Source organism: Capra hircus, chromosome 10, assembly GCF_001704415.2.
Source record: "Capra hircus breed San Clemente chromosome 10, ASM170441v1, whole genome shotgun sequence".
NCBI classification, from domain to species: Eukaryota; Metazoa; Chordata; class Mammalia; order Artiodactyla; family Bovidae; genus Capra; species Capra hircus.
The window spans coordinates 78,134,556-78,146,814 of NC_030817.1; the positions used below are offsets into that span (position 1 = coordinate 78,134,556).

Consider the following 12,259-nt stretch of genomic DNA (forward strand, 5'->3'; position numbering starts at 1 on the left):
TTATAAAGAGAAATAATAATGAGCAACTGACAAATGAGACTGAATACTCTGGACCAATGAGACACAAAATGTGACATGCGGATGATTCTAGGACATGTGGTCTAATAAGTACAATTCTACATTTAGAGGCAACAGGATTGAATATCCTGATCCCCTTCAAAGTCTAATACATAAAACTCAATATCAGATTTCAAAAGAATAATATTTTATTCCTCATATAATGTCATTTAAATATAAACCATTGAATAGCCTCTGACTTTCAAATAAACTGATTGTTAAAAATCATTTCATGTTGGCGTAGTTTTGTTGATTGAAAAACCTAAGTAGAGCCCTGCAACTCAGTTAAAAAAAAAGGGGGGGGGAGAGATACATTAATTACTTTTCACCCAGAAAGCCTAAGATCTGTGAATGCTTTAAATTTGTCACTAGATTCTGGATGGAGAAAAGTAAGCATAGGCTAAATTAATGACCAATCTGTAGATTACAAGAATGTTTCATAGGCTATGCTAAATTATATCTTACACAGGATGGCAAGATTATTTTACTGAATCAATGCATGTCAGCTTGTTTCATCTTCAGTTTCCCTCAGTTTAAACCTTTGATATTGATTCTTTCTTCACGCCTTTTTTCAGGATCTGCCAAACTGAATGAGCAGGGAAAGAGAAGCACACAAAGCAAAGGTGTGCGGTGAGCCAGACTTCATCTGTGCACAGACCACACGGTCCATGAGCGCGACACCCTGCTTCCTGCTTGGGGGAGTCACGCAGGAACCCAGGTGCTATGTATCCGTGCTGCCCGGCACTTACAGACACCGAACTCTCAGCTTGAGGCAGAATTAATCACATTTGAGCAGGGGAATCCACGCCTCATGCCGCTCTCCAGTCTGCTCTGGGTGCTCCTGGCCTTCTCCTTCTCTGGTAGGGATGCTTCCAAACATGGGTGCGCGTGTTTAGGGTGAAAGGCCTGCACACAGGCGCGAGGAGCTTCACAGGGACTTGGGGAGGAAAGGAGCATTGGGGGAAAGCGGGCATCTTACGATTTCAGCTTAGTTTTTAAATATTTGGGACCAAAATGTGCCTAATTTCTACAGTATTTTGTTCACTATTTCAGCTCTGTTTTCTGATTTTTTCCACAGGATCTGGTGTGGCCCAGAATGTTACTCAAAACCAGCCAGTCATAATCAGCCAAGTGGGGAAGATAGTCACCCTTAACTCTCAGTATGAAATAAGCAGGAATGTGCATGACTACCAGATTTTTTGGTGCCAGCAGCTTCCCAGTGGAGAGATGACTTACCTCATTCATCAGTATTCAGAAGACAGGAATGAAAGGGATGGCCGCTACTCTGTAAACTTCCAGAAAGCACGTAAATCCATCAGCCTCACTATTTCATTCTTAAAACTGGAACATTCTGCAAAGTATTTCTGTGCTCTCTGGGTACACACAGTGTTTGAAGTAATAGGAAAAGCTGTACAAAAACTCCAGAGCTTAATAAGAGAGAGCCCCCCTGCTGCAGGACCCCAGCTGAAATGCACACCCGCAGATGCAGACCCCAGACAAGAAATGATAGTCCTGTGGTTGCTTCATCTGTGATCTGGATCAGAGGAATTAATTTTAAATGAAAGCTTCTTCTATGACATTTGGATTCAGCTGTCCAGAATAACTTTCTACTAATACATCCTCCTCTTGAATTTTTGAATTTAAATCAATCATACAGAACATGTGTAACCTTGTCTAAAGTTATAAACTAGCTCCATAATAATGTAAAGTGACAGTTTCACTAAAATACACTCATATCACACACCTGGGTCTAGTTATCTGGAATCATCATGGAAATAATTTCCTGAATCCTTTCTTCCTAGACTTATGTCACTTAAGGTGCAATTAGACAAGCAGAACCACCAGTGGTAGGGAATAAGAAATTAGTTATAAAGATTAGAACTCAGGCAATTGCTAGATTTGGTGGAAGAGTGTATACAAAGCTGTTATCTTTGTACCTGGTGTTGAGAATAAATTCACTGTTAATCAGCTAGAGTAATCGTTGTAGAACAAAGCTGGAAATAGACTGAAGAGTGGACAAACTGTGACTCATAAGGACATATTAGAATCATGAGGATAATGGAAGCCACAAGGCACACTAAAACTTGTGTCCGTCTCACCTCCTTCAGTCTCACAGTAGTGGGTGACCTTAGGAGAAGTGGGTGTCGTTTGACATCATGCTTAAAATTGGCTTACAACTCAACATTCAGAAAAATAAGATCATGGCCTCTGGTCCCATCACTTCTTGGCAAATGGATGGGAAAACAACGGAAACAGTGATGGACTTCATTTTGGGGGCTCCAAAATCATTGCAGATGGTGACTACAGTCATGAAATTAAAAGACACTTACTCTTTGGAAGAAAAGTTATGACCAACATAGATAGCATATTAAAAAGCAGAGACATTACTTTGCCAACAAAGGTCCATCTAGTCAAAGCTATGGTTTTTCCAGTGATCGTGTATGGAGGTGAGATTTGCACTATAAAGAAAGCTGAGTGCCAAAGAATTGATGCTTTTGAACTGCAGTGTTAGAGAATACTCTTGAGAATCCCTTGGACTGCAAGGTCAAACCAGTCCATCCTAAAGGAAATCAGACCTGAATATTCACTGGAAGGACTGATGCTGAAACTGAAACTCCAATATTTTGGCCACCTGATGTGAAGAACTGACTCATTGGAGAAGATCGTGATGCTGGGAATGATTGAAGGCAGGAGGAGGAGGGGATGACAGAGGGTGAGATGGTTGCATGGCATCACTGACTCAATGGACATTAATTTGAGTAAACTCAGGGAATTGGTGATGGACCAGAAAGCCTATAGTGCTGCAGTCCATAGGGTCGCAAAGAGTCAGACATGACTGAGTGACTGCACTGAACTGAACTGAACTTATATACATACTTGGCCCAAGACAAAGAGAAGATGAGGAGGAGATTTGACGGGAAGTGGAGGTGTTGTGGGTCAACAATAAGATGAAACGTGGGTAAACAATAAGATGAAATGTCAGATCAGCAGCAACACGTGTGAGTAGCCATAATCTCTGGAGCCCTGCACCAACCCCCAAAACAAACACTGTGGCTGCTTCATCACAACGACCTTCCAAATGTCACACAGATTTCTTTTGTGGCCAACCCTAAGACAGAACAATACAGGAAGCACATTCTGGGAAAGATATTTCCAGTCAGTTAAGGTAGCTCAAGACTGCTACAATATGCTCTATGTTAATTTGGCATCCATCTGTACTCTTTTAACAGCTTTTGAATAAAGATAGCAAAACTATGCTTCTTGGTAATGTCATTGTTGTTGTTCAGAAACTAGGTCGTGTCTGACTTTTTGTGACCCCATTGACTGCAGCACAAGGCCTCCTCTATCTTCCACTGTCTCCTGGAGTTTGCTCAAATTCATGTCCATTGATTTGGTGATACCACCCAACTGTCTTATCCTCTGCTGCCCTCTTCTCCTTTTGCCTTCAATCTTTCCCAGCTTCAGAGTCTTTTCAAATGATATGGCTCTTCTCATCAAGTGGCCAAAGTGTTGGAGTTTCAGCCTCAGCATCAGTCCTTTCAGTGAATATTCAGGATTGATTTCCTTTAGGATTGGCTGGGTTGACCTCCTTGCAGTCCAAGGGACGCTCAAGAATCTTCTCCAGCACCATAGTTCTTGCTAATATGATGCAGTAGGTCCTCATTCAACCCAAAGCAGTCTCAACACATCCTTCAAAGATTACAGCAAGTTCATTTATCCATTTGTGGGTGATGGTACTTTCTCTTCTAGCTAAGCCACACTCTTCCACTGAATCCTGTATCTTCACTACTGAGACATAAAAAGATATAAGATTGACTTATATTAGCATATCTTCTTACCATATGTAGCAAATGGGAGAGGGGAGTTAAAATTGCCCACCAGGCTCCTCCATCCATGGGATTGTCCAGGCAAGAGTACTGGAGTGGGGTGCCATTGCCTTCTCCCAAAATTGGTTAATATATTACATAAATATATTTATATAGAAATGAAAAACAAATTTTCTTAAGTGTCATTGTTCTTATTTCTGCAAATGACCACACGGTTATAGCAGGTATTTATAACCACCTCTTCCATTACCCATCCTGTAACCTTTCTGCTCATAGCAAGCACTTCCATTCACTGCTATACTTCACTTTCTATAAAGCAACCTCCTTATTCAGGAGCAATGCTATGAGGAAAGTCATAAACTTGAATAAGGAATTCTGCAGGTCCACCACTCTGGTTTTGGCAGACGTTTGCAAGCCATCGTATTCTGGGAAACATCATTAAAACGATATCTAACTTCATACTAGAAGCGATAGAAGCCACCAAATTATATTTTTTAAAGAGCTTAAAGAAAACAAGCAAAATATTCAAGTTAGTATCTTATGAACGTCAAAGTAGATTTTTTAATTGTGTGTTTGTTATAAATCACTGCTAAGAGTTTTGAAAGTCAATGCACAGACTGATAAACTCTATTTGCCATGCATATTTCTGAAAAAGGACTCAAATGCAGAATATGTTAGAAGTTCCTTTAAATCATTAGGAAAACAGATAATAAAGAATGACAAAATCTTGGAGATCCAACTCAGAAATAAGATATCCGATAGCTAATAAATATATAAAAACCTTAATATTGGGGGGGTTAGTCCTAAGATGGCAGAGGAATAGGATGGGGAGACCACTTTCTCCCTCAAAAATTCATCAAAAGAACATTTCAATGCTGAGTAAATTCCACAAAACAACTTCTGAATGCTGACAGAGGACATCAGGCACCCAGCAAAGCAGATCATTGGCTTCAAAAACAGGTAGGAAAAAATATAATAAGATGAAAAAAGAGACAAAGGAGGTAGGGAGGGAGCCCCGTCCCGGGAAGGGAATCCTGTCCCGGGAAGGGACTCTTAAAAAGAGAGGTTTCCAAACACCAGGAAACATTCTCGCAGCAGAGTTCTGTGGCGAGCTTTGGAAGCACAGAGGGCAACATAACAGGAAGGAAAAATAAATAAATAATTAAACCAACAGATTATGAGCCCAACAGTACGCAGACTCCTGCATCTGCCACTAGCAAGTGGGGGCTGGGCAGGGAGGAGCGGGAGGCGCAGCCGGCAGTGCTTTTTAAGAATCGGCCGCAGGAGGCGCGGGCTGCAGTGCATTTTTGAGAATTGGGCCGGAACACCCCGCGCGTGGACAGAGCGAACTAACTTGGGCTAGCAAACCAGACTGCGGGATAGCTACCATGCGAAACGCTCGAACCTAAGACACCACCAGGACCGCGCGCAGAACAAAGGATGGATCAGAAATAGCCGCCTGCAGACCATCCCCCTCCGGTGACAGGCAGCCAGAGCCTTAAGGGCTGGAAGAGGGCAATCGCAGCCCAAGAGAGACATTACCTACCAAAATGCAAGCAGGCTTCTCTGTTAACTAAGACTTCTGGGGGTGCTGGACAGTCATCATCGGCCTGAGAAGGGACGCCAGCGGTACACCCAGAAAGCTGAGCGGCAGGGAAAGGCCATAGACGCAGCGATGGCGCTCGCCAAGCTCCTGAGCCACTCGGACCTGGGAGGGGCGCAAAACGCGGGCCCAACCAAATCTACACCTCTGAGGGCTTCCTGAGCGCTGAGCCTGAGCGGCTTAGACCGGGGAGGTGCATGAAGCCTAGGGCCAGCCTCAGACGGTTCCCCTGAGGAGCTATGTAGAGCCTGAGCGGTGTGCACCGCGAGCAGGGACAAGCCCAGAGTGGATGAGACACTGCAAGCACACGCCAGTAATATTTGTTTGCAGCATCCCTCCCTCCCCACAGCGCGACTGAATAGTGAAGCTAGTGTGTCCACTACCGCCCTCCCTGTGTCAAGATGGAAATCAGACACTGAAAAGACCAGCAAACAGAGGAAGTTAAACAGAGGGAACCACCTTGGAAGTGACTCCACACAACCCACAACACCAGAGAAAGGGCCAGATATACCTTTACTACTTTTACAATCTTTTTTTTTTTTTTTTTTGAGTTGATGGGGTTGAGTGATTGTTTCTTCTTTTTTTTTTTTTCTTCTTTTTTTTAACTTTCTTAAATTTTTAAGTACTCTATTTCTCTCATTATTATTTTTAATAATTCTTGTGGCTTTGTTTTTTGTTTGTTTGTTTGTTTTGTTTTTGTTTGTCTGTTTGGTTTGGTTTTTTCCTTTCTTCTTTCCTCTTCTTCTTCTTTTCTTTAATATTGTATTTTTGAAAATCCAATCTCTACTCCAGATTTTTAATCTTTGCTTTTTGTTATTTTTTGTAAATTTTGTACATGTAAAAACCCAAACTTTAGTACCCAGTTTTACCTGAGAGTGAGATTACTGGCTTGACCACTCTCTCCTCCTTTGGACTCTCCTTTTTCTCCACCAGGTGTCCTCTGTCTCCTCCCTCCCCCTTCTCTTCTCTGCCCAACCCTGTGAATCTCTGTGTGTTCCAGATGGGGGAGAACACTCAGGAAACTGGTTACTGGCCAGATCTCTCTCTCTCCCTTTCATTTCCCTCTTTTATCCTCCTGGCCACCTCTGTCTACACCCTCCCTCTCCTCTTCCCTGTATAACTCCGTGAACACCTCTGAGTGGTCCAGACTGTGGAGCGTACATAAGGACGTGATTACTGGCTAGCATGCTCTCTCCTCTTTTGATCCCACCTCATCTCATTCCAGTCACCTCTAACTATCCCCTCCCTCTTCTCTTCTCCGTGTAACTCAGTGAACCTCCATGGGTGACCCTCAATGTGGAGAAACCTTTCATCTTTAACCTAGATGCTTTATCATCAGTGCTGTATAGATGGAGAAGTCCTGAGGCTAGGGTAAAAATAAAACTGAAAACCAGAAACAGGAGGCTTAAGTCCAAATCCTAAGAACATCAGAGAAATCCTGAATCCAGGGAACATTAATCGATAGGAGCTCATCAAACGCCTCCATACCTACAATGAAACCAAGCACCACCCAAGGGCCAACAAGTTCCAGAGAAAGACATACCACGCAAATTCTCCAGCAACACAGGAACACACCCCTGAGCTTCAATATACAGGCAGCTCAAAACTACTCCAAAATCATTGACGTCTCACAACCCATTACTGGACAATTCATAGCACTCCAAAGAGAAGAAATCCAGCTCCACCCACCAGAACTCCAACACAAGCCTCCCTAACCAAGAAACCTTGACAAGCCACTGATACAACCCCACCCACAGTGAGGAAACTCCATAATAAAGAGAACTCCACAAATTCACAGAATATAGAAAGGCAACCCCAAACACAGCGATATAACCAAGATGAAGAGACAGAGGAATACCCAGCAGGTAAAGGAACAGGAGAAATGCCTACCAAACCAAACCAAAGAGGAGGAGATAGGGAATCTACCTGAGAAAGAATTCCAAATATTGACAATGAAAATGATCCAAAATCTTGAAATCAAAATGGAATCACAGATAAATAGCCTGGAGACAAGGATTGAGAAGATGCAAGAAAGGTTTAACAAGGACCTAGAAGAAATAAAAAAGAGTCAATATATAATGAATAACGCAATAAATGAGATCAGAAACACTCTGGAGGCAACAAATAGTAGAATAACAGAGGCAGAAGATACGATTAGTGAAATAGAAGATAGAATGGTAGAACTGAATGAATCAGAGAGGAAACAAGAAAAACAAATTAAAAGAAATGAGGACAATCTCAGAGACCTCCAGGACAATATGAAACGCTCCAACATTCGAATTATAGGAGTCCCAGAAGAAGAAGACAAAAAGAAAGACCATGAGAAAATCCTTGAGGAGATAATAGTTGAAAACTTCCCTAAAATGGGGAAGGAAATAATCACTCAAGTCCAAGAAACCCAGAGAGTTCCGAACAGGATAAACCCAAGGCAAAACACCACAAGACATATATTAATCGAATTAACAAAGACCAAACACAAAGAACAAATATTAAAAGCAGCGAGGAAAAAACAACAAATAACACTCAAGTGGATTCCCATAAGGATAACTGCAGAACTTTCAATAGAAACTCTTCAGGCCAGGAGGGAATGGCAAGACATACTAAAAGTGATGAAAGAAAAAAACCTACAGCCCAGATTACTGTACCCAGCAAGGATCTCATTCAAATATGAAGGAGAAATCAAAAGCTTTACAGACAAGCAAAAGCTGAGAGAATTCAGCATCACCAAACCAGCTCTCCAACAAATACTACAGGATATTCTCTAGACAGGAAACACAAAAAGGGTGTATAAACCCAAACCCAAAACCGTAAAGTAAATGGCAACGGGATCACACTTATCAATAATTACCTTAAACATAAATGGGTTGAATGCCCCAACCAAAAGGCAAAGACTGGCTAAATGGATACAAAAACAAGATCCCTTTATATGCTGCCTACAAGAGACCCACCTCAGGACAAGGGACACATACACACTGAAAGTGAAGGGCTGGAAAAATTATCCCACGCAAATAGAGACCAAAAGAAAGCAGGAGTAGCAATACTCATATCCGATGAAATAGACTTTAAAACAAAGGCTGTGAAAAGAGACAAAGAAGCCCACTACATAACGATCAAAGGATCAATCCAAGAAGAAGATATAACAATTATAAATATATATATGCACCCAACATAGGAGCACCGCAATATGTAAGAAAAATGCTAACAAGCATGAAAGGGGAAATTAACAATAACACAATAATAGTGGGAGACTTTAATACCCCACTCACACCTATGGACAGATCAACTAAACAGAAAATTAACAAAGAAATGCAAACTTTAAATGATACAATAGACCAGTTAGACCTAAATGATATTTATAGGACATTTCACCCCAAAACAATGAATTTCACCTTTTTCTCAAGTGCTCATGGAACCTTCTCCAGGATAGATCACATCCTGGGCCATAAATCTAACCTTGATAAATTCAAAAAAATCAAAATCATTCCAAGCATCTTTTCTGACCATAATGCACTAAAATTAGATTTCAAGTACAGGAGAAAAACTATTAAAAATGCCAACATATGGAGGCTGAACAACACCCTTCTGAATAACCAACAAATCACAGAAGAAATCAAAAAAGAAATCAAATTATGCATAGAAATGAATGAAAATGAAAACACAACAACCCAAAACCTGTGGGACACTATAAAAGCAGTGCTTAGAGGAAAGTTCATAGCAACACAGGCATACCTCAAGAAACAAGAAGAAAGTCAAATAAATAACCTAACTCTACAACTAAAGCAACTAGAAAAGGAAGAAATGGAGAACCCCAGAGTTAGTAGAAGGAAAGAAATCTTAAAAATTAGGGCAGAAATAAATGCAAAAGAAACAAAAGAGACCATAGCAAAAATCAACAAAGCAAAAAGCTGGTTCTTTGAAAGGATAAATAAAATTGACAAACCATTAGCTAGACTCATCAAGAGACAAAGAGAGAAAAATCAAATCAATAAAATTAGAAATGACAATGGAGAGATCACAACAGACAACACAGAAATACAAAGGATCATAAGAGACTATTATCAGCAATTATATGCCAATAAAATGGACAACGTGGAAGAAATGGAAAATTCTTAGAAAAGTACAACTTTCCGAAACTGAACCAGGAAGAAATAGAAAATCTTAACAGACCCATCACAAGCACGGAAATTGAAACTGTAATCAGAAATTTTCCAGCAAACAAAAGCCCAGGTCCAGACGGCTTCACAGCTGAATTCTACCAAAAATTTCGAGAAGAGCTAACACCTATCCTCCTCAAACTCTTCCAGAAAATTGCAGAGGAAGGTAAACTTCCAAACTCATTCTATGAGGCCACCATCACCCTAATACCAAAACCTGACAAAGAAGCCACAAAAAAAGAAAACTAGAGGCCAATATCACTGATGAACATAGATGCAAAAATCCTCAATAAAATTCTAGCAATCAGAATCCAACAACACATTAAAAAGATCATACACCATGACCAAGTCGGCCTTATCCCAGGGATACAAGGATTCTTCAATATCCGCAAATCAATCAATGTAATTCACCACATTAACAAATTGAAAAATAAAAGCCATATCATTATCTCAATAGATGCAGAGAAGGCCTTTGACAAAATTCAACATCCATTTATGATAAAAACTCTCCAGAAAGCAGGAATACAAGGAACATACCTCAACATAATAAAAGCTATATATGACAAACCCAAAGCAAACATTATCCTCAATGGTGAAAAATTGAAAGCATTTCCCCTAAAGTCAGGAACAAGACAAGGTTGCCCAATTTCACCTCTACTATTCAACATAGTTCTGGAAGTTTGGGCCACAGCAATCAGAGCAGAAAAAGAAATAAAAGGAATCCAAATCGGAAAAGAAGAAGTAAAACTCTCACTGTTTGTAGATGACATGATCTTCTATATAGAAAATCCTAAAGACTCCACCAGAAAATTACTAGAGCTAATCAATGAATATAGTAAAGTTGCAGGATATAAAATCAACACTCAGAAATCCCTTGCATTCCTATACACTAATAATGAGAAAGCAGAAAAAGAAATTAAGGAAACAATTCCATTCACCATAGCAATGAAAAGAATAAAATACTTAGGACTATATCTACCTAAAGAGACTAAAGACCTATATATAGAAAACTATAAAACACTGATGAAAGAAATCAAGGAGGACACTAATAGATGGAGAAATATACCGTGTTCATGGATCGGAAGAATCAATATAGTGAAAATGAGGACACTACCCAAAGCAATCTACAGATTCAATGCAATCCCTATCAAGCTACGAGTGGTATTTTCACAGAACTAGAACAAATAATTTCAAGATTTGTATGGAAATACGAAAAACCTCGAATAGCCAAAGCAATCTTGAGAAAGAAGAATGGAACTGGAGGAATCAACTTGCCTGACTTCAGGCTCTACTACAAAGCCACAGTCATCAAGACAGTATGGTACTGGCACAAGGACATAAATATAGATCAATGCAACAAAATAGAAAGCCCAGAGATAAATCCACACACCTAAGGACACCTTATCTTCGACAAAGGAGGCAAGAATATACAATGGAGTAAAGACAATCTCTTTAACAAGTGGTGCTGGAAAAACTGGTCAACCACTTGTAAAAGAATGAAACTAGATCACTTTCTAACACCCCACACAAAAAATAAACTCAAAATGGATTAAAGATCTAAATGTAAGACCAGAAACTATAAAACTCCTGGAGGAGAACATAGGCAAAACACTCTCCGACATAAATCACAGCAGGATCGTCTATGATCCACCTCCCTGAATTCTGGAAATAAAAGCAAAAATAAACAAATGGGATCTAATTAAAATTAAAAGCTTCTGTACAACAAAGGAAACTATAAGTAAGGTGAAAAGACAGCCTTCTGAATGGGAGAAAATAATAGCAAATGAAGCAACTGACAAACAACTAATCTCAAAAATATACAAGCAACTTATGCAGCTCAACTCCAGAAAAATAAATGACCCAATAAAAAATGGGCCAAAGAACTAAATAGACATTTCTCCAAAGAAGACATATGGATGGCTAACAAACACATGAAAAGATGCTCAACATCACTCATTATCAGAGAAATGCAAATCAAGACCACAATGAGGTACCATTTCACACCACTCAGAATGGCTGTGATCCAAAAGTCTACAAGCAATAAATGCTGGAGAGGGTGTGGAGGAAAGGGAACCCTCCTACACTGTCGGGAATGCAAACTAGTACAGCCACTATGGAGAACAGTGTGGAGATTCCTTCAAAAATTGCAAATAGAACTACCTTATGACCCAGCAATCCTACTGCTGGGCATACACACCGAGGAAACCAGAATTGAAAGAGACACATGTACCCCAATGTTCATCGCAGCACTTTTTATAATAGCCAGGACATGGAAACAACCTAGATGTCCATCAGCAGATGAATGGATAAGACAGCTGTGGTACATATACACAATGGAGTATTACTCAGCCATTAAAAAGAATACATTTGAATCAGTTCTAATGAGATGGATAAAACTGGAGCCAATTATACAGAGTGAAGTAAGCCAGAAAGAAAAACACCAATACAGTATACTGACACATATATAGGGAATTTAGAAAGATGGTAATGATGACCCTGGATGAGAGACAGCAAAAGAGACACAGATGTATAGAACAGACTTTTGGACTCTGAGGGAGAGGGAGATGGTGGGATGATTTGGGAGAATGACATTGAAACATGTATACTATCATGTAAGA

The 12,259-nt window shown here is 40.2% G+C and overlaps 1 gene segment (V, D, J or C); it reads left to right on the plus strand.

Moving 5' to 3' along the window:
* On the plus strand, positions 869–5,649 carry LOC108636886. The segment is given in 3 exon segments: positions 869–917; positions 1,136–1,574; positions 5,484–5,649. Coding segments are annotated over 3 exon segments (654 nt in total).